Source organism: Rhyacophila brunnea, unplaced genomic scaffold (assembly GCF_057557595.1).
Source record: "Rhyacophila brunnea isolate RB1 unplaced genomic scaffold, BYU_Rbru_1.0 scaffold_4, whole genome shotgun sequence".
NCBI lineage: Eukaryota > Metazoa > Arthropoda > Insecta > Trichoptera > Rhyacophilidae > Rhyacophila > Rhyacophila brunnea.
This window is the reverse complement of record NW_028233068.1, coordinates 2,192,305-2,216,050: the sequence shown is the minus strand read 5'-3', so window position 1 is coordinate 2,216,050 and position 23,746 is coordinate 2,192,305. Positions and strand designations below refer to the sequence as shown.

General features: G+C 33.9%; 1 protein-coding gene across 4 annotated transcripts in view; it reads left to right on the top strand.

Moving 5' to 3' along the window:
* Positions 1-23,746, top strand: part of RyR (Ryanodine receptor) — a 501,624-nt gene that overhangs the window by 153,753 nt on the left and 324,125 nt on the right. For 3 of the 4 annotated variants that reach the window (XM_085955035.1, XM_085955038.1, XM_085955037.1), the window contains 29 exons: positions 64-135; positions 978-1,136; positions 2,084-2,320; positions 2,760-2,872; positions 4,384-4,477; positions 5,447-5,575; positions 5,691-5,813; positions 7,011-7,190; positions 7,690-7,810; positions 7,900-8,010; positions 8,154-8,281; positions 8,459-8,589; positions 8,685-8,845; positions 9,064-9,265; positions 9,477-9,638; positions 10,712-10,868; positions 10,955-11,157; positions 12,866-13,069; positions 14,960-15,075; positions 17,026-17,125; positions 17,281-17,424; positions 17,782-17,875; positions 17,984-18,136; positions 18,234-18,363; positions 18,451-18,608; positions 21,012-21,142; positions 21,235-21,390; positions 22,190-22,397; positions 22,916-23,053. In XM_085955035.1, the coding sequence (XP_085811161.1) occupies positions 64-135; positions 978-1,136; positions 2,084-2,320; positions 2,760-2,872; positions 4,384-4,477; positions 5,447-5,575; positions 5,691-5,813; positions 7,011-7,190; positions 7,690-7,810; positions 7,900-8,010; positions 8,154-8,281; positions 8,459-8,589; positions 8,685-8,845; positions 9,064-9,265; positions 9,477-9,638; positions 10,712-10,868; positions 10,955-11,157; positions 12,866-13,069; positions 14,960-15,075; positions 17,026-17,125; positions 17,281-17,424; positions 17,782-17,875; positions 17,984-18,136; positions 18,234-18,363; positions 18,451-18,608; positions 21,012-21,142; positions 21,235-21,390; positions 22,190-22,397; positions 22,916-23,053 (4,215 nt within the window). The remainder of the gene's footprint in view (positions 1-63; positions 136-977; positions 1,137-2,083; positions 2,321-2,759; positions 2,873-4,383; positions 4,478-5,446; positions 5,576-5,690; positions 5,814-7,010; positions 7,191-7,689; positions 7,811-7,899; positions 8,011-8,153; positions 8,282-8,458; positions 8,590-8,684; positions 8,846-9,063; positions 9,266-9,476; positions 9,639-10,711; positions 10,869-10,954; positions 11,158-12,865; positions 13,070-14,959; positions 15,076-17,025; positions 17,126-17,280; positions 17,425-17,781; positions 17,876-17,983; positions 18,137-18,233; positions 18,364-18,450; positions 18,609-21,011; positions 21,143-21,234; positions 21,391-22,189; positions 22,398-22,915; positions 23,054-23,746) is intronic. The other variant, XM_085955036.1, reaches the window with a different exon arrangement.

The following is a 23,746-nucleotide window of genomic DNA, read 5'->3' as shown; positions in this document are numbered from 1 at the left end:
ATTTATATCAATGTTGAATGTTATTTGGTTTCATTATAACTAACGATGAAAATTCTCTTTTAGACCCTCATTATGCCAACTGCGACTAGACGATCAGCTGTCATTTCAGACGGGGCACCATCCGGTGGTGGAAAGGTAAACTTTGTTTGCTATTTTTATTTTAATTTGTCATAAATGATTATTGGAAACCAACCTGATTTGTACCACTACTTTAGAAAGAAGAAAAACCTTTAATTTTTTATATTATATGAAAGTAAAGCTGAAAATGGTTACTAAAGCCAATGATTAAATCAGTTGCAACTTATGACACATTGCTGATTCATTAGTCGCAAGAGTTACACTTGTGCTGTGAGATTCATTTTCCAAGGCCGCTAAGATAAATATGTCTTGCGAATGAAATGTGTATAATAAATCTAAAAATATTTGTTTATGCAATGAACCATCCATAATCAGAATATTTAAATGAATAATCATGTAAAATCACATATAGCAGTAGGTTAGAACATTATCTAATTAAAATGAAACTTGAATTTTCTTGTTTATTTACGAACAATGTGTTCAATGCTTTTCAAATTTTTCTGTAGTTACCAATTCATTCATATTAAAAATATTCTGGAATCGCTATCAAGTATTATACAATAAGGCATTACTACCTCTATTATAAGTAGCTCAATCTCTTTCATTTTGACCCTTGAAGGCCAATACGTAAGCCAATGACTTCTCATACAGAGGTTTTGGACTCAATTCATATTTGTGATTTTCTCAGGCATGTGTGTTTCCGTGATTATTTCACTAATACTACCATTTTAGTGTTTCCGGCCTCGTATCTACTACACAGGCCTCATGACCTGATGAGTAGTGTTAAATATTTAAAAAAAAAAATCAAATCTGGTGAAGTCCAATGACAACATTTTTAAACATTGATTGATTTAATGAAATAAAGCACTCATTCTTAATATTTAATTCTATCATTGCAGAAGAAAAAGAAGCATCGTGACAAAAAAAGAGACAAGGACAAAGAAGTCCAGGCATCTCTGATGGTGGCTTGCCTGAAACGTCTTCTACCAGTCGGATTGAATCTGTTTGCTGGACGAGAGCAAGAATTAGTGCAGCATTGCAAGGACCGTTACCTTAAAGTAAGGATTACAAACCTTGCCCTCTTCGGTACTAGTCGCAGAGTTAAAGAACACATTTTTTATAAGTTTTAAATATTATGTACTTATATGAAAGTGAAGTTACAAAATGGATACTAAAACTAACGTTTAAATTACCCGCAAGTCATTTTGTATTGTGGATACATCTGTAGCCAAACTTTACACTGTTATTGCTTGCATCTATCAAAAACCGCAGGCATTTAACATAATTGAATATTTAAACCATGTCCGATCCTAATAAGATCATATATGGGCCTCCACAGAGTGGAGTTTTTACGAGAAATGGATGTCAGCCACTTGCTCAACCTATTAGGTTGATACTCTGACTCATACACAAATTGAACTTGTTTGAATTGAAGTATACTTGCCAGACCCAGGATTTGAACCTGGGACCCACGGCGTTATAGGCCGATGCTTTAACCGCGCGGCCATCGTGAGCGTTTAAAATTTTAAATAAAATGTATTATATATGAATATTCACATCAGTCAATTCCATAAAATATTCATTAGGATTGGATGGTATGTTTATTAATTACTATATACATTCAGCATTTCGAATATGAAACATTGATTTCTAGTGGAACTAAAGCATTTTATAATACAAATAAAGCTTATAACTGTACAAAATATACCAACCTTTCATTATTTAAATTATTTAAATAAACAATCATAACATCGCATAAATCATAATATGATGTCCTAATATCAACTACCGTAAAAAGAATGATGGCAGATATAAACAGCCATCATTTTTCAATTCGTCACAAACTTACAGAATATTAATTTTGCAACGGCTACTAATTCAACCCGGTATCAAGTTTTATGAGTTATGATGCTTAAAGCTTCTTTTAGTTACAGTCAAACTGGTACTTTTGTTCATGAAAATGCATTAGTTGAATTGTTATAAATCGTTGTGTGGTATTTGATAGAAAATAACGGAGACAGACGTAGTGGACTTTGCCAAGACCCAGCTGACTCTGCCCGATAAGATCGACCCGGCTGATGAAATGTCCTGGCAGCACTACCTCTACAGCAAACTGGGAAGCAAAAAAGAAGTGGCCATCAGCGCCGGCGGATCTTCCGAGGGCGACGCCAAAGCTAAGCAAATTGAAGAGACCGTTGAAAGAATCGTGGCTATGAGTAAAGTACTCTATGGACTTCACATGGTGAGATATTGCACACATTAAGGACTAGTGACTATTTAATCCACATACATACACTGTTCCTCAATCCCCAACTGTTCATTTTAGAAATACATAACGTGAAACTGATAGGCTATGCTCTACGATCTTTTTCGAAATCTGATTCAGAAATAAGAATCTGCATACAGTATAAATTTCCCCTATCAATATCTCGACTGGGTAATCCACCAGTGGCTTGATATTCAAAGAAGCAAATTTTCAATAAGATTACAGATACAGATCAGCCGATATATTTTTCAACAGTAACTGAAATCCATGATGACCAATGGATATCACCATAATCCTGAAATCAGTCGACGTATCCAACAATGTTTCCTTAGCCCGATTATTTTTCAATCCCGATTTCGTCTTCTCTTTTTATTTGATTTGTTTTGAATTCTATTCCTCTTCACCACCCCTCCAGATCGATCACCCCCAGCAACAGAGCAAGAACGTTTACCGCAGCTGCGTCTCAATCCAGAGGAAGCGAGCGGTCATAGCTTGCTTTAGGCATCTCCCATTGCACGCCCTTACAAGGTTTATTATTATTTTTTCACTGTTTTTGTTTTATTTTGCCTCTGTTAGTTTTCATTATCCCCACAGAATTTTAGTTTTTATTGTTTTAATCATTTTTGTATTGAATTATTTTGTGTTGCCTATGTTTTATCGAGAAGGCCGTGCATAGATTCCCAATATTACCACAATTCCATGCATTATAATTTTACCAATGTGCTTTTACCATGTGAGAATTGTAAAGTTTTCGTAACCGATTTGTGCTCTCGTTAATAAAAATAGAATTAGCTTGCTATTTGGTCTGCTATCAGTAATCATTCTTATGAATTTAAAATGTTATTAATCATATTTATAGCCTTTAAATTACATACACGAGAATTTGATTTGCTGCATATTTTTAGATGCTATATTTTTTCTTATTACTACTACACTGTTGTACACTCAATTAACAAGTAAGTAAGTGAATCAAGATAAATGAGACATTATCTTGTTACAACATTAAATATTGAATGACTGCCTAATATCTAGCATGTTATCTTTGTTTGTGATGTGTACTAACCCATGAATATTCTAAACCAGGCCTCGAAGCCAAAACCTCACAATTCCAACTGGAGACGAGTATTATGTGCCGCTAGGAAAAGAGCAGCAATGGCGTGTCTTCGATCAACGCCACTCTATAAGCTGAGCAGGTATTCCTTATTGAACTTTAATAATATAATAGAATCCTCATCATCCAGATACTGATTATCCGGATTTCAGAGTACATAATTATCAGTTTAATAATATGATAATCAGAAAAAGGTTTGGGCGATTTTTTATTTTTTCTATTATCCAGATTTATATTACGCAAACTACGTACATCAGAGATGGCAAATGAGTGGAATGTGAAAGATTTTAAATGGCACTCTAATCTATGTATCCATATTATTTTAAAGTTTATTCCAAATGTAGTATTATTTATTTTTAATTAGTTTACGATGTCATGATTGATATTTTAATATCAAAACAATATAAATGCCACGGAATCATTGCAATACAAATACGAGTTGTAGCAATGCACGAAAGTTTTGTTTGCATAATGTATTTATTGACCTGTCACATATTGTTGACATATAATTCTAAAGTGAATTGGCTTTTTCTCATGTTTCTCGTTATTAAATTTTTAATTCACGCAACAATTTACTTCTTTCTCTTCTGTGAGTCCTGTGTCAGTAGAAGAAGCTCATGAATTGGTGCAACCAGCTGAAGCATCCAATGTTTACTTTAATATTCTGATACGGCATGTTTAAAAGACAAAACAATGCGGATGACTCAAACAAACACTAATGATGCTAATAAATATGATCATTAAGCCACATGACGTTAGCACATTGATCAAATCTTATTTGCCTATATCTTAATTTGCCCGGATAAGCAATGTTTGACTATAACCTGTTTTAAAAGATCGATTTGAAAGATTCCATTTTTATAAATTCAATTGATATGAACAATTCCGTATGCCACTAGAAAGCTACTAATAAATTATTTATTTTCAGACACCGAACCTGCAACATTTTTGCTAGAACATACTACGAACTTTGGTTGCAAGAAGAAAATGTGGGACAAGAAGTCATGATTGAAGATCTAACAGTAAGCAATTTAGACAATTTAAAATTTAGCATGTATTAGTACTGTATAGTAACTATTGCTAATACCTTGATTCAAATTTACATATTATGATGATCGTCAATATTAATGAGTAAAGCCTTAATTATTGATTGCGGCTTCAAATCCTATTCAGCTCAAATATCCGGTTGGCCAAAAAGTTAGTCAGTTTTATTCCATTGAATTTTTCATGGGAAACAAGAACTTTATTAAACAATATTTTGACCATTTTGTTTGATTACCTTGTGCCTTCATTCAGGCAATTCCCGAGTGCCAGATCATGCGAATATGGAGGATGGGGTAACAAATACCATCCGAGGTGCAATACTTTTTGACAACACCTCTGCGGTTCACCAATTCTGGACGTTTCTGATTGATAGCATCATTGAATTGTTGACAGTGCACGTCCGAATTAATAGTTTGGTTCCATGGAAGTAGCTTAAAACTACCACCTGACTACCGGCATAACTTTTTATGAACATCTGTTTTTGAAGTGCATGAGCAGGTTAATCACGCTTGCTGATGTGACATCACGTGATCTTATTCGTGCGTTGATTCGATTTTTCATGCTCTTATCAAATGTTTCAAAACTGGATAATTTTCTTTATGTTTCAAGAGAGAATCGCAGATAAAAAAGCGCTTAGTGAGATGAATTTCTTTAAGCCCATGTGTTATCCGAATATCACTTATTGCTTAGTAATGTATTGACGTGTGATTTTGATTTTAAAAATATCAGCAATCTATTGTCGTTCAACGCCAATTGGATTCAATCATTGCCTTCATTTTGTCATCATGAACAACGCAATTACTTTTTGGCCAACCTAATATTTTTCTATTTATGTTATGAACAATTAAGTATACACATTAAAGAATGCCACATTCTTACACTTTTTGTATTATTTATTTAGTTTAAATAATTAACTGAAAAACCAATTTTATACTTTTGTCTATTAGCAAACATTTGAAGACGCAGAACTCAAAAAGGCTGAAGCTCAAGAAGAAGAAGGAAAGCCGGATCCTCTGACGCAGCTGGTCACCACTTTCTGCCGAGGAGCCATGACTGAAAGGTCTGGGGCTCTTCAGGTAAATACATTTATTTTGTTTTAATTTAATTTTCCAATCGACAAGATGTAAAGTACCTACCTCACATTATCAAACTTATCACTTTTGGTTTACTAAAATATTGTTCAATTTACAGGAAGATCCTCTTTACATGTCGTATGCATTCATCGTTGCCAAATCTTGCGGTGAAGAAGAAGAGGAAGGGGAAGGAGACGGTGGCGGGGAAGGGGGCGAAGAAGAAGGAGGAGCCAGTATACATGTACAGATGATTTTTAAATTTTATTTATGCCAGTATTTTATGTTTGTTATCAGTTAAAAATTCACTCTGAATTCCTGTCTTATGTTATTGCTGTTAACAAAATAAATATGTATATAATTTATAATGCTCAGTCAATCATGTACCAGTTCTCTATATTATCCTATAACGTTTCTTAATCCTAATTAATAATATATTTCGTTACATGCCTTACATTTTAGAGGACCATGGATAAACTTATGGTAATGTTATAAAAATATTGCTCGCTAACATACGCCTATATATAATATTTCACAATAATAATGTTATTCGTCTATGTGCGAAACAGAGTTTAAAAGTAACTCAAATATAATAAACATCAGTGGCGTAGAGAATGTCTATTGGTGGATTGGTGGGAGGTAAACCATTTGTTACAGAAAAGTTTAATTACAACATTTAAATAACATATTGCTACATGAATACACACTACAAGTAGTAACACACACAAAATCTGTGACATTTGAAAATCTGACAGACAATGTAAAATTGCATAATATTTGAGACTTTCACGGTTGTTTGTTATTGTATTTATAGATTTCTAGGTTTTCACCGTATGTACTTCTTCCTTCTTTCCCCATATTCATACACCTACACTACACTTCATCATAGCATATCTCTTGAGAATGGCCTCTCCAAAGAGCTCGAAACGTCGAAGAAAGAAGGAAGAAGTACACACGGTGAAAAGCCAGAAATCTATAAATACAATAAAAAATTGCGTTTTTTAAATAAATAAACAGACTGATGCAACATAAAGCCGACAGTAAATCATTGGTCACTTTGAAAAAAGAAAATAAGTTCATGTACATTCATGTCATTGCATGAGCATTCCATGCTCTCTTTGTCTCTCTCTCTAATGTTGCTATTTCTCTTTGCAAAGATTTACTATGCTGTTTATAATTGAAAGAAATTGTGAATAATCTCTTTACCTACAGACATCCCCACCATCCTTTATTCATTTTAAATGCACGGACTTGAAATTAGTACCATAAACCAATAAACTTTTACTGTCGAGTTTACACCACTGGTAGACACTATTGCTTTTTATTTCAACTGATTATAATTATAATATTCATTGATTAACTACATTGCTATTAACCTAAATCATATTATCATCGTAGTATTAAGTAGAATGATTATTAAAACAGCTGATTAATTTGATAGGAGCAAGAGATGGAGAAACAAAAACTGCTGTTCCATCAAGCTCGCCTCGCCAACCGAGGAGTGGCTGAGATGGTCCTGCTGCATATCTCGGCATCCAAGGGAGTCCCCAGTGACATGGTCATGAAGACTTTGGAACTCGGAATCAGCGTCCTGAGAGGAGGAAACATCGACATCCAGATGGTACACATCTATTATATTGCTTTAATTAAAATCATTCTCATATCGATATGTAGTTTAAAACGAAGAATATTCTAATGGATTTAAGTTTTGTATTATTTGAGTCGTTTTTTTGCGACCGAGGTTTCGCCTTTCGGCATCTTCAGGCACATGCGCACTCACCAATCGTAAATACACACTGACATATATACCACTATCAGTGTGTATTTACCATTGGTGAGTGCGCATGTGCCTGAAGATTCTGAAAGGCGAAACCCGGGTCGCAAAAAACAACTCAAACGGAACAGTACAAAACTTAAATCCATTAGAATTTAAATTCAAATTCCATCAAGTACCCTCGGTCGATAGTATTAATATTAGAGAATATTATATTTTAATATCATTAACAACTGGCCATTTGTCAATTAGGCAAGGTTGTGAATGTTAACATTATTTATGTAATTGATTATTTTATATCACTCTTAGCTTATAATATAATATATGAATCTCTTTTGTTGTTCAGGGTATGTTAAACCATCTGAAGGAAAAGAAAGATGTGGGTTTCTTCACATCCATCGCAGGCCTTATGAACTCTTGCTCCGTTCTTGATTTGGATGCCTTTGAAAGAAACACAAAAGCTGAAGGTAACGTCTGACATCGATTTTATTGAGTACTCCATTGATATCAGACAAATAAAGAAATGTCTTCAATTATTTTCCATTGACTATTACAGGTCTCGGAGTAGGTTTGGAAGGAGCGGCAGGCGAGAAAAATATGCATGACGCAGAATTTACGTGCGCCCTTTTCCGTTTTATTCAACTCACTTGTGAAGGCCATAATTTGGGTGAGGAATACTTATTTGAGTGCTTAATAATTATCACGCTGTAAATTGAATGCTTTTGTTGGTATGTAATGGTAATATAATATATTAAAAATATATATTTTTTTAATATACATAATAATGTATTAGTCATATTATTTCAACAGAATGGCAAAACTATCTCAGGACACAAGCCGGTAACACCACAACTGTCAACGTGGTCATTTGTACCGTCGATTATTTGCTCAGACTTCAGGAATCTATCATGGACTTCTACTGGCACTACTCAAGCAAGGTTAGTCCTTCGTTAATTCTTACAAACAGTTTTTTCACTTCCTCAACCTTTCTGAATATATTTGACTATACTGACATCTTGGCTGAAACCGATGAGTACCTACGCCGAAACACTGTTTCCACTACTATAAATTCTTTCATTATTTCTCTTACATACCTTTTCTCACAAAATCAACAGGAACTAATTGACCCAGCCGGTAAAGCGAACTTCTTCAAAGCCATCGGAGTGGCCAGTCAAGTATTCAACACACTCACTGAAGTCATCCAGGGTCCCTGCACACAGAATCAGCAAGCCTTGGCGCACTCCAGGTACTGTTTACGATAACAACAAAATAACTTATGTTAACAATATTTCCTTCCTCATTAGTTAAATTCACAATGATTGGCTTTATTTTGCTGTGCAGGTTGTGGGATGCGGTAGGTGGTTTCCTGTTCTTGTTCTCTCACATGCAAGACAAACTGTCGAAGCATTCTTCGCAGGTGGATCTCCTCAAAGAGCTGCTGAATCTGCAAAAAGACATGATCACCATGATGCTCTCTATGCTTGAAGGAAACGTCGTCAATGGTAAGCTGTCATTTTACAATTTACATTAAGGTTTTAACCATTGTTTTAGAAGGGCTTAAAAATATGCTAAAAAATATAAATAATTCAACTCATAATGTCAAAACTGATTCATTCAAATAACTTATTATTGTTTTTGTACAATCTACAATGTCATACCTTACATGTATGAAGCAGGTCTTATTAAAATATGTATAGGTACGTAACATATGATTTTTCAGGTACCATTGGTAAACAGATGGTTGACACATTGGTCGAGTCAGCCTCAAACGTGGAATTGATCCTGAAATACTTTGACATGTTCTTGAAACTAAAAGATCTCACTACCAGTCCCAACTTTATGGAGATCGACCCCAATAATGATGGATGGGTACTGCCCAAGGATTTCCGAGAGAAAATGGAACAGCAGAAAAGTTACACACCGTAAGAGCATGAACTTTAAGTTACACGTCTCCAAATCAGTAAAATATGCTTCATTATCATAATATGAGTAGATTAAAAATGTTAACTTACATTATATTCTCGGTATCGATTAAACACATATCTTATGATATAAATATGTTTTTTACATAATATGTACTATTAAACTCGGCATAATTTGCACATGTTTCTAAGTTTCATGATATGGTTTCAGAGAGGAGATCAACTTCTTACTGATGTGCTGTGAGACAAATCACGATGGAAAACTTGACTATGTCGGATTCTGTGATCGGTTCCATGAGCCTTCCAAAGAAATCGGCTTCAATCTTGCTGTCCTTCTCACCAACCTTTCTGAGCATATGCCCAATGAACCAAGGTATTGATTACTTCTGTCGTTGCCATCACCATTTTTCACAATAATTTGATATGATTTATATTAGTATAAAGGTATTACCTCATATTTTGGCGAACAGCCATTAACAACAAAGATATTGAAGAAAATTACCTGTTTCTATGCAGATAGAGTTTTTATATTATATGAAAGTGAAGCTTTAATAAAGGTTACTAAGGCTAATGATTTTGCAATATAGATTCATTTAGTAACAGCTCCACATGTCGCACCGTGAGTATAAAACCAAGGCATCTGCAAAAGACATATTTTGGATATATTAGGGTTTGAAGTCTTCGTTTTGTTAGGAGAAATAGAGTTTCTAAAAAAAAACCATAATATTTGGTTTATATCTACATTTATATTGCATCTTGTTTCAGTTACTTCACTTTTACATTATCAAGTTCACGACTTTTGCAGTTGTTTTGCATTTAATCTCAAAATTGAAAAATTTGCAGATGCCTTGGTTTTACACTCACGGTGCTATGTGTGCTCTGAGGTTCATTTCCTGAGACACCGCTGTTAGATAAAAAAACAATTCATTAATATTACAAGAATAAAAAAAGTTTTATACAACGAACCATCACATAAAGTCGTAAATAACCGTTGGTACATAAAGCATGACATCACAGGAGGCGGCCATTTTCTTTTTTATTTTCAAACCTAATTTTCAACCATACTAAAAACATTCTCGAAAGATAGAAAAGGCTCATATTATTCTCTCTATTATTCTGCTCATATATAATCTTGCATACAGAGTTACATATTTTTCAAAGTATTCCTAATATTATAATCATTTGGCGATAAAAAAAAATAAAACATTTTGTTCAAGACATTACAAAACAAAATCACAGAATTAGTCATATAAGAGATTACAGTGCAACCGACAAGGCATCAATCCACCTAATAGCTTCCAGTATGGTCTGGTGTATGGCTGAAATAGGGAAAGGCGCACGTCATTCTACATGACCACGACCCGCGTTCATAGCATTTTCATCACAATTTGACATACTGGAATAGACCTGTAGCCTATACATAACTTCATTAATGTTATTCATCAGATTGGCACGTTTCTTGGAGACTGCGGGCTCAGTATTGAATTACTTTGAACCATTCTTGGGACGCATTGAAATCATGGGCGGAGCCAAGAGGATCGAGAGAGTATATTTTGAAATTAAGGAGTCCAATATTGAACAATGGGAGAAGCCTCAAATTAAGGCAAGTGGAAACATTCTTAATATTTCTATGAATTACAGCGAGAACTATTTTCTGAGTAAATCATTTCATAAAATATTTTTCAACAGGAATCAAAGCGCGCTTTCTTCTACAGCATCGTAACAGAAGGCGGCGACAAAGAGAAACTAGAGGCCTTCGTAAACTTCTGCGAGGATGCTATCTTTGAAATGACACACGCTTCAGGTCTTATGGCCGTCGAGGAGTCCGGAGGCGGTCCAAGAAATAGGGAAGCCGCCTACACAACATATATGAGTGAAGACGATGAGGAGAGGTATGTTTAATATAATATTCCACAGATCATATGACTCAGTATTTATCCATAATGGATTTGCATTATTTTCGGCACAAAATGAGTCTACGTTTTATTAAATTTATTGTTTAATGTTGCCATTTTTTCAATTTGCTTAAGGCTATACTTCAGCTGAGGCATGGTCTAAAAAGATCGTGACTATGCGACGCGCGGATTGTGCAAATGACGCGTGCCGAACAAAACATAATTTGTCATAAAAATTCAACATGCGTCCATTTAATGTTATGTTTATTGTTATATTAGTAATAATAATAATATTCATTGACATATTTTCTTTTTCAAGTACATAGGTAACGTTTTTTAGTCATGTTTACACGATATAAGAATATATTCCTCCCACGCCATCACAAAACAAATTGACGTGTTCATACCTCGACTATCACTCTCCGTTTGGCGACGAGTGCGAAATTTCATCCTACCTATTGTTGAAAATTATTTGCCGTTTCACTTATGTATGCTCTTAAGTATCGACATATTATGTCCAATTGTTGGAAAATGATGTACTCCTACTTGTAAATTGTATCCAGAGACAATTGAAACTCTAACTTGGATTGACGAAAGAAGAAATCCATAATAACGAACTTTCGTACAAATCACAATTATATACAAGGTGCGCAGATACCATTTCTCCCCGTGCAGTTAGACTAATTTATATATATACACACTGTCTATGTTTCCTATCCCTAATACTGTTTACATCACTCCTACGATATCAGCTTGTCATGCTCGACCAGTGGCACACCCAGGGGGGGGCCAAGGGGCCCTGGCACCCCCCAAAAATGAAAATTATCAGAATGATTTTAAACATTGAAATTGAAAGCCAATAAACTATACCTTTGGGATTAGACAAATAAAGACACGGCAAAAAAATGATTTGTAATAATTCTCCAGCACCCTTTTTAGAAAAAATTCTTAGATTTTAATTTCTAACACAAAAATTTCGAAACACTGGCTGTGGGGAGCTGGGGGCTGTGGGGAGCCTGGCGTGTCGGGTTGACCAGATAAGTGAGATAAACACACATAATAAATTAGTTTTAATAGTAAAAACAGTCGCCTGCGGCGCTATTATACTTCATGGCCATGAACATTTTCAATTTCTTATATAATTGTGCAATATATTTTTTGATTATTATGTGTCGATACTCGACAGCTCCATTATTAAAGTAGATGTATTAAAAATCGCCAATAATTCACTGTATAAGTACCCTTAATTTGAACTGAAACACAATTTGAAGAACGTTAATGTAGTGTTTCACACTGCCTTTAATCTTAGCGGTAGGTAGGGGGGCCGCCAAATATCGTAGCCTGAGGGCCCGTTTCAGGATGTGGGGACCATGGTATACGTACACCGAGTGCAATAGACAAAATACCGATAAACGAGAAATTAGGCTGTGAAGAAGAAAAAGATCCTATTGGACTAATTTATATTCTCCTCCTTGGGCCCCCCCCAATATTAAATCCTGGGTGCGCCACTGTGCTCGACCACTAACTTGCACATTCTTGTTACCAGCTCGAACTATCGGACCTTATTCTCAATGTGGTATAGTTACAATGGCATTATTTTCTTCTATTCATACATACTTTTTCTCAATAAAATTTTAGTTAATGGATATTCATTTCTTCATTGATATCATGCAACTTTGACAATTACAGCACAATCTATTTTCAGAGCTACAAAAGACCCGATTCGGCGAGGAATTCAAGCATGCAAAGACGGAATGTACTTCTTTTTGGCAATGCTGTCTCCGTCCAACATTAAACAGCGGATAGCGGAATTGTCACAGATGTCGCCTGCTGAGATTTTCATTGGATTTTTCAAAGTTATTTTCTACATCTTCTACTACTTTGGCTACAGTATAGCGGCAGTTATCAAGTGAGTCTTACTTTCTATCCCCAACATTGTATGTATTCTAGAAATGAATATAACTTCTAAATTGAAATATAATTAAGTTCATCTTTCTTTTCCACATTTTTTTTTACATCTTACATTTTTTACATTATTCAATAAACTTTTAATGAAATAAAGAATTGTTTACTTTTAATGCTTTTCCATGAATGAGCAGTGTGAATATGTAAGTAACGGTTCTATTATACTGAATACTTCCAATAGAATTTTTTTTTCTTTCCAAATATAAGACTGACTATAATTATTGTATTATTTATGTTTGAAGAAAATCTTTTGTAGCATTATGTATAATATTTTCTTGGTGTATTTGTGGAACTCTCATTTTTTACATTCACCGCAATACGTTGCAAACAAAGATTATTAGATATTCAACTTCAGCGAGTAAATAAATCTGACTCACTGCACAAAAACTACATAACGTCACCGTTCAGGCAAAAGTCACCAACCCTGAAAATGGCAGTTTTGAGTTGAGTATGTCACCCGAAGCGTAAAATTATGTTCTTTAAGATGCAAAACTCACCTCGGTACATTAGTTAGTAAAATTTTGCTTAAATCCGAATTATTTGTTTTTCACTAAATGACTTTCGATAAAATCTTAACAAGCAAAAGTCATTATAGGTGAATAGACATTATAAAAAAAAATCCTTCGTTATAAATATACAAGCAAAAGTCACTATACTATGGATGGTGAGTTTTACTGATGCTTCTTTTGGCTAACATTGTTCAGATTATTAACAAGCAAAAGTCACCAAACCATAATTTGAGCTACCTTGCCTCCTTTAAAACCTTCCAGATGTTTTAATTAGCATCAAAAAGTAAAAGTACCTTAAAGAAATTATTAAGAAGACATGAGAAAATAATTTAATGTAGATAAAACCTTCAAAACATTAAAATCTGATTTTTCCTGCATTTTCAAACTTTCAAATTGCGATATCTCAAAACTATGTTTTTAGGGTTGGTGACTTTTGCCTGAACGGTGACGATAATATACCGGCTGTATTATTTTTGGACTATTCAAAGTTCCTATTCTATTGAGGATACACAATTGTTTGGGTGAAATATCTAATAGAATTTTTTTCAGAAAAATATTTCTACCAAAAGGGATTTAAATCCGCAACCATCAAAATCCAAATGTACTAACCGATTCATTCACTAATCACAGTGAAATTTCCTAATATTATGCAACTGTGGTGTTATGTCAAATTCAATTATGAACTTTTAATTAACCATTTCTTTTATTCAATGAATAATTCACAAGATTTTGAGAATGTAACATTCCTTATATTGAACATACATAACTTGAAAACACCTGAGACCCACTAGAAAAAATCATATTTGAAAAAAATACGAAACTCGACGGGTTTGAACCCGTATAAACATTGGTGTCACGCCAATCTATGCATTAACCAATTATGCTACGAGCCTCCTATCTAATTACGACAATTTGAACTAGTAGGTCGTACATGAAATGCTTATCAAATTGCGTTATTATTGACTATCAGTGTTTCTTAGGTGTTTTCAAGTTATGTAATATGTTCAATTACTATTATCGATCTTCTTTTTCCTGTCTATTGAGTATAATAGTAACGACTGCTGAAATGTGAAAAGAAATGGTCTCATCTATAGCACAAACGAGAGCATACCTAGCCTCTAGTATCTGTGCATTTATTATCTATATTTGTGGTTGTATATAAAATGAAAAGGAGTGAAATTTTAGTGATGGAATATGCCAACAGGTGGCAATCGTAGTCAACTATAATGTAACATTTATCCCTTCGGTAGGTATACATTATCAAAATTAAAATAAATGACCTCAAGTATGTACATAGTTTGAATGTAACAATTTACTGTTTTCAGATACATCTTTGGCATACTCCTGGGACTGATGAGAGGACCGCAGACTGAAGAAGTGATACCTGAAATCACCGAGGAGGAGAAAATCGGTCAGTTCAGGATACGCTCTAGCAAACAAAGTAAGACAGACCGAACACAATTTTATACAAAAGCCTGGCTCCAATTCGCTGCTGCAATACCGCAATACTGCAAGTCTACAAAACTATTGGCTTTCGAGGCAGTGGCACTCTCTAGAACTAACTCATAACTTCTATTTATCGTTCGCCCGAGGAATGCGTACTTCAGTCGGTGTCGCTGTATGATTGTCTCGTTCATTTTGCACACGTCTCTTCATCTTTATGTGCTTTAAATGTTGATTATGTTCAAACTCTCCAGGCTGTGAAGTTCGAGATATGTCGCAAGTCTTTCATAAAAGGCAATCCATCCTATGCTGGTAATTAAATGTCTATCACCGTTATGTACCCGCTCTCGCAACATATCGTAAATATTGTATAGAAAATCTTTTTTTTAAACTCTATTCAAATATTACTTCCGTTTTGGTTTTTAAACCAAAATTAATATAAATTAATGATCTTATTTAATTTTTTTTTAGTCAATTGCTATTTCTTTTGCAGTGACAGTGTCTTTAACTACATATCTTTAACAATATATTATGTCAGACGAGTGTATGTATTATTTTTTATTCTCATTCTTTTCTATTCTATTCAATATTGGCATTGATCTTTTGCCAAACGTAAATATTGAATTAAATTTTGTTGAATATACAAAGACGGAATTAATACCGCACAAAAAAACATGTTTTCTTCATTACACATAAATGTTGTTCACTCTTGTCCCTGTTGGATATTTTTCTCTACTGTTCAAGCTTAGGTTGTTGAAATTTGATGTTGCTCGTTCTGTTGTCAATGTTGTTTGTCCTTACGTATAATTTGTAAAACGGTCTCATATGAATCTTCACTGCAACGACTGTTCCGAAACTGAATAGTAATTTAATATTCAATCACACACTATACAAATAATAATATAATATTAAAAAAACATGATTTCTCATTTCAAGTTATTGTGCCGTCGTAGAAGATATTAATGGTAAGAATATTCAAACCAAAATCTAATACTTGCATTTGAAAAATATTTGTAAGGCTTCTTTGGAAAAGTATATAAGTGCTTATTTAAATGTAAAGGAGGCCTTTGACTCACTATGATTTTCAATTAAATTTTTCTTGAGTAATAATCAAATGTGAGTTATCGTAAGTTAAAATTTACCAATACATATTATTTATTAGTCGAACATTAAAATTATTAGGTTCACGTAATATTATTTTGCTTATTCAACAAAGTAATGAAAAGCTTTCAGAATTACTGCCATAAACTTTAATGAAATGATACCAAGAAATAGCTTTTAAATTAGCATGAGCCGTTATGGAATGAAAAACGTAGTTATTGAGACGTAGAAATATTATGTAGAATGCAATACATGATAATTAATTTAACATTGGATTTATTTTTTTCGAAAACATTTTTAATAACTAACATTGGTAGATATTTATTGGCTATATATCAAAAGTTAATTTCTTAACCCCTTTTTTATCATTTTTATCATCAGCAAAAAAATCAATAAAACCCTCAGGTAAAATATATTCAAAACAAAACGAAATAATAATATTGCCATTATTTTATACACAGTAAACTCCTGAATTTGAAAAAACTTCACATTCTGATATATTTTTGAATGATTGATTTAATCTTACAGGCACTTACTTGCACAAACAATACATCAAATAATAGATCAAATCACTTCAGCCACCCACTGTCGATCTATCTACTTATTCAATCCTACACATTTTATATTTCCAATATAATTAGCCATTTAAACTTTTTAATATTTCTAATTAAAAATAAATATGAGATCTAGCATTATGAGATCAAGATATATAATTATTATTTCAATGACATTATTTTGTCATTTTAATCATTTTGATTGATTCAGTGTAAACATTTTGTTTTTTTTTTTAACATTTGGATAATTTCTAATTTTCATACAAATTCATATGAAATTAACTAAATTTCAGGTCCTACAAAACATCTCCCTGCGTTACCAGCAGCTCCGGAAGACACGGGACAATTGCAAGTATCCGCATTTGGACTGGACATCTCTAAAGAAGACGGACAGTGAGTTCAAAATCATTCAGATGTAGAAATTTACTCTTGAAGCATTAATTAAATAACATTCGATAGGTTCATTCAATAAGTAGGTGGTGAAATTAGCTAGTAACGTATATTAATAAATAATGTATATAAATAAATGGCTGCGTGTGATCTTTCAGGATAAAGGTGCTACCACACGAGTCTCCGAACCTATCACCGACCTCATCAGGTGAAGAAGGAGAGACTTCTCTGGAGGAGGGAGCGGAAGGAGAAGAAGGAGTTGTAAATGCTGAACCTCCGCCTTCTCTCATCGACTTGCTCGGGTAACTTTGCCTCTCTAAAACAATACTACATATTATGTATACGGTTAGACTAGTATTCATAGAGAGGCGAGTAATTGGTGATGGAAAGCATTTTTAGCATGTGGCATCGAAGCGTGGACTATGAAAACTAAACTCTATTGAAATCACATCAGCGACATTTCCTTCTTTTCGATGAATAATATAAAAAGGAAACGCAGATATGACTGAATGTAAAAAAATACAAACAATGCTATCAATCATATTTTTCCCAAACACAATCAGAGAAATATCATTGGTTACCATACCATATAAATGTAGGTATGTATTTTTCAACTGGGTAATAAATGAAACTAAAATTGTCCTAAATTTGAATTATAGAGGAGAAGCTGCCAAACGACAAGCTTTGGAAAGAAGCGAGGCCCAACAAGCTCAGCAAGCCGCCATGTCTGCCATTGAGGCTGAAAGCAAAAAGGTATATATAGTATTCTATTTATTAAATTTACCACAACTACAAAATATTATTGACTCCGAGGTTAAGAATTCTTTGTACACAAATTGATTATTACATATTGTTTTTCAGGTGACAATACCCCAACCATCGGCTCTCTCTCAAATGGACCTGTCGCAGTATACACACCGAGCTGTCTCGTTTCTGGCGAGAAACTTCTACAATCTCAAATATGTGGCTCTCGTACTGGCTTTCTGTATTAACTTCATGCTGCTATTCTACAAGGTGAGAAACTTTATTGTATTTTCCTATATATTATGATATTTTTATAAATATCTAATGAAAGATGATAAATTCTCATTACACTCTTTCATATTCATAGGTAACGACATTAGGTGAGGATGATGATAATGAAGGCAGCGGCGCCGGCGGCGACTCTCTTATAGATATTCTAGCCGGCTCCGGTTCGGGCTCAGGATCGGGTTCCGGTTCGGGTTCGGGTTCCGGCGATGGTAATTACTTTTCTATAACTATACTCGGGAGTGCATTGAAATAATTTCCATTATACAACCTTCCATTCTTCTATTCTTCCATTCAAGGCGGTAGTGGGGAAAACAGCAGTGCTGAGGAAGAGGATCCTATAGAACTCGTCCATGTGAATGAAGACTTCTTTTACATGGAACACGTGATGAGACTCGCTGCTGCTCTACATTCTCTCTGTTCACTGGCCATGCTGATCGCCTATTATCATCTCAAGGTACAAACTAAATGAAGTACAGTTGAACTCGGTTATTACGATCACGGATATAGCGAGATCTCGGATGTTATGAAGAAACATTTGTTGACATTTTAGTTTATGATTTTCTCCATACATATATTCACTTTTATAACGTGCTACTTATCGGTTATACTGAGCTAAAATTTAAACCTGTTAATATGTCGATCGTTTAAAAACATTTTGACCGTAAGCAATAAAATCCGACCGGACTAAGTGTCTAAGTACCTACCTAATTGGTGATTTCGCCGACAATATTGAAAAAATATACACGTGTATGGTTGAAATTGCATGTAAAAATCCAAGGCTTGTGAAGTCACTAGGTACCTACCAGCGTTCATTACAATAAACAACTTCTTTTGTAGTTTATGAATGCCATACTTATTCGCATGCTTGAATCGCATTGAATGAATGCTCACTCGTTTAAAAATACCTATTCTCTAATATAATGAGTAACGCTTATAACGAGCTAATTCAGTCGGTCCCATCTTCCTCGTAATAACCAAGTTCGACTGTATCTCCATTTCTCCTCATAATATATTTGAAAATTGAGTGATAATAAGGAGGGAAATATTTTAATCACTTTTGAATGTTTTTTGTGAACTTTTTAAATTTTATAATGTACCTACGAGGGTGGGTCAATAATTCCTTAGAAAAAAGCATTAAAACAGTTTTTATTTTTGTATTTTTTTTTTATTTCTCAACATAATCTCCTTGGAGCTCAATACACTTGGTTAGACGTTTCTCAATATTTTTTAAACTGTCAGAAAAATAAGTTTTCGGAAGGTCCTCAAAATAAGCATTTGTCCGATCGATGACTTCTTCATTTGAAAAAAAACGTTGTCCACTTAGCCATTTTTTTAAGTTTGGGAAAAGGAAAAAGTCACTGGGGGCTAAATCTGGCGAATACGGTGGGTGGTCGACCAATTCGAACTTCAATTCTTCAATTTTAGCCATTGATCGTAAACATGTGTGAACACGGGCATTGTCCTGATGAAAGAGGATTTTTTTCCTGTTTAAATGAGGCCGTTTTTCTTCAATTTTGTTTTTTAGCTGGTCCAATAAAGATGCATAATAATCCCCTGTTATTTTTTTTCCTTTTTCCAAATAGTCAACGAAAATAATTTCACGTGCATCCCAAAATACAGTAGCCATAACCTTACCAGCTGATTTTACGGTTTTCGCCTTCTTTGGACATGGTTTGCCTTCGCAATCCACTGCTTTGACTGTTCTTTCGTCTCGGGAGTATAGTGGTGTATCCATGTTTCATCTCCAGTCACAAAGCGACGAAAAAATTCATCCGGATTGCGTTGCATGAGCGACAACAGGGCTTTAGAGGCCACCACCCTATTGCGTTTATTGTCGACTGTGAGCAAACGCGGCACCCATCTTGCAGAAATATTTTTCATGCCCAATTTGTCATGTAAAATAGAAATGACGCTACCTTTTGAGATCCCTGTAACCTCAATTATCTCATTCAACTTTAATCTTCGGTCACTTAACACCATATCGTGGATTTTATTGATCATTTCTGGTGTAGTCACCTCTACAGGACGTCCTGAGCGTGGTTCATCCTTTGTTGATGTACGACCACGTTTAAATTCATTTAACCAGTTATAAATAGTTGCAAGTGAAGGAGCAGATATGCCGTGAACTAAATCCAACTCATTTTTTATTTCCTTTGCTGTTAACCCTTTTATATTAAAATGTTTAATAACAGCTCTAACCTCAATTTTCTCCATTTTCCATTTTTCCATTTTCCACAAGCAAATTTTTTTTTTAAATGTACGAGAAACACACAACAACCCGACCAATCTGATTGAAACTTCGCAGCATACTGAATCGGTAGTGCCGCTGCATGAAAACAAACCGCTTACAGTACTAGTCGCGCCACCTGTCGGCTTTTCTAAGGACTTATTGACCCACCCTCGTAATATGAATAAGTTGAACTATAATTTGGATACTTCTGGTTAAATACCATATTATTGTCCCGATTATAAAGCAATGTTTTTACCAAAATATTTTTCAGTTAAAAGCATTTGGGTTATATGTATTTAAACTCCGAGAATAACATTAAGAATAATAATTCAAGATCGCTCAACACCTTGTGTGAAGGTAAACATTCAAGATTTGAATGTGAAATCTGGTGATAATTCCCTCAATTATTAATTCAGCGTCTATCGGAGGGGATTTTAAGAAATGTGTCATCGCCAGCGATCTGGATGGGAGTGACGATGGTTTTATGGGATGAGGAATCGAGGTCTATCATTAGAGGTTGTTTATGACACATTGATCTCACCACATTATTTAGTCTGTCACAATGTACTTGATCAAATCATTCAACCGAACGTGTACTAATGAAATGTTTAATTTCTTATTTGACAGGTTCCTCTAGCTATATTCAAACGAGAAAAGGAAATTGCGAGACGACTGGAATTCGATGGACTCTACGTTGCAGAGCAGCCAGAAGACGATGATATTAAAAGCCACTGGGACAAATTGGTCATAAGCGCAAAGTGAGAAACCGTTGTCAATCTGATTTATATGTTTATGTAATTTATTTATTTTAAAGTACCTATGCATTTTAATATTTGTAACAATATTTCAGATCATTCCCTGTGAACTATTGGGACAAATTCGTAAAAAAGAAGGTCCGCCAAAAGTACTCTGAGACATATGACTTTGACTCGATTTCAAATCTACTCGGCATGGAAAAGACCTCGTTCTCATCGCAAGAGGAAGAAGGCAGTGGACTCTTACACTAGTGAGTCAATTTGAATATATTAATAGTATTTACATTCGAATGTGGCGGTGAAGCTGTTTCGTATAAATTTTTTTTATTCCAATATAATAACAAATTAAGGAGTTCTTTATTTATTTAGAAAAACAATAAAAATTGATACATACATAATTTTGAAAACACTTCGGAGAACATCTATTATATTCTATTATATCTTTCTATTTTTCTATTTTTCTATTATTCTATTATTCTATTTATCTATTATAACCAATAGAAAAAATCTTTTTGAAAAAAGGGAGACACCCCCGCAGGAATCGAACCTGCATCTCTCGGGTATCGCGCCCATGCACATAGATCACTATGCTAAAGGCGTCATACTTAATTGCGACAAATTTTAACTAATGGCTTTTAATACTCTCTGAATCGTTTTCTAAATTGAGCTACTATTGGCGATCGACTTTTGTATTTTAAATCAAAGTAGGTATTACTTTAATTACTAACCGATGTCACGGATCACTCCAAAATTTTTTGTTGTAGCTTACTTGAACTTGCTAATAATAATAACTATTTTTTTTATTCAACGAATAATTCACAAGATTTAAAAATGTTACATTTTTTAAATTTATCTTAAATTTGTATTAAAATTAGTAAAATCAATATAATAAAAAAATATTCCTTTTTCCTTCAGTATATTGCAGCTATTGTTTTCAATCCTAATACCCTGAATCCAAGGATCCCACCTAATTTCATAATCCTAAAATCCCAGGAATGGAAACGGTCCAGAATTGTAATCCCCAATTGAAACTCCTCCTGTATATTGCAGTATCCTGACAATCGATTGGCGCTACCAAGTGTGGAAAGCCGGCGTGACGATCACCGACAACTCATTCTTGTACTCCCTGTGGTACTTCACATTCTCGGTGATGGGAAACTTTAACAACTTTTTCTTCGCTGCCCATCTTTTGGATGTCGCCGTCGGTTTCAAAACTCTGAGAACCATTCTTCAGTCCGTAACACATAATGGAAAACAGGTAGATGAATGATAAATTGGCATAAATATATAATCCCGACTTGATAACCAAAATTGCACTATGAATTCATATTATAGTATGATATGTATTGCCATTTACGTATAAATGGTCTACTTTCTTTTATTTTGTTAACTGTCAATTCGTGGTGGAACTGCATTGTATTGTTTAATTTAATAAAACGCAATTTGAAAATGTCCTTCTGAGGCGGACGAAACCGGTCCTAATTTATTGATTAAAAGTGGAATAAGTACTACAAAAAAATTGCGTTTTATTAAATTAAACAACAGTAAATGGTCTACGTTAGGTGTTCTCATAATAATTACTACCTACTAATATTGACAAAATAGCTTAACTTTGTCTCTGCTAATCTCTATGTAACCACTTTCCAATTATTGTTATATTCATTCCGAGTAAATTTTACAGTACCTACAATAAACTACTACACAATATTATATTATTGTAATGCAAAATCCACTCAATATTCATTAAAAAATGTTTTTCTCTCTAAATTTTTCCAGTTGGTGCTGACTGTGATGCTGTTGACGATCATCGTGTACATCTACACTGTGATAGCTTTCAACTTCTTCAGGAAATTCTACGTTAATGATGAAGAAGAGGGCGAGGACCCCGATAAAAAATGTCATGACATGGCAACGGTACCTACATAATTATATCTTATAATAGAATTATATTTTTACTTTGCATTCGGTAACATACGTAATACATAATATTATGTTAATTATTTAATTATCAAAATTATTTAGTTTAAAGTTTAATTTATTTATATTGTAATCATCTCATTTATATATTCGCTACGCATTGATCGCACTGCAATTGAAGTTCTGGAAACAAAAACGTTAGCAAGGCAACAAAAATGTTTAATTTCTTTCTTACGGTTATATCTTCTAAACAAAGTAAGTATTTTAAAATATTGTGCGTATAGTAATAAAAAAATAACATTTTAAATTCTTTTTTCAGAATTTATATTTTACAACAAAGAAATGAGAGATTTTTATTAACTTAGCAACATTTTACGAATGTGAAAACTGCCATTTTTGCTTCCGACAAATTTTGTTTTGTTATTTGTTCCAAGTGACTACTGACTTAAAATGATTCGATGAACAGTAAAGTTGTATTACAATGCATGTATGTACCTGCTATGCGATCATCGCACAATTAAAATCACTACCATTTAAATGTACAAATTCAATTTGGATGCAAATCACCGTTAAAAAAATAATTCAGTGTATATTTCAAATAAGACTATCAGTTGACATGACGCAATGGATCTTTCCCGATTTCATCTTTATTTTTTGCACACTGTTATTGAAAATTCTCTTTTAGACAGT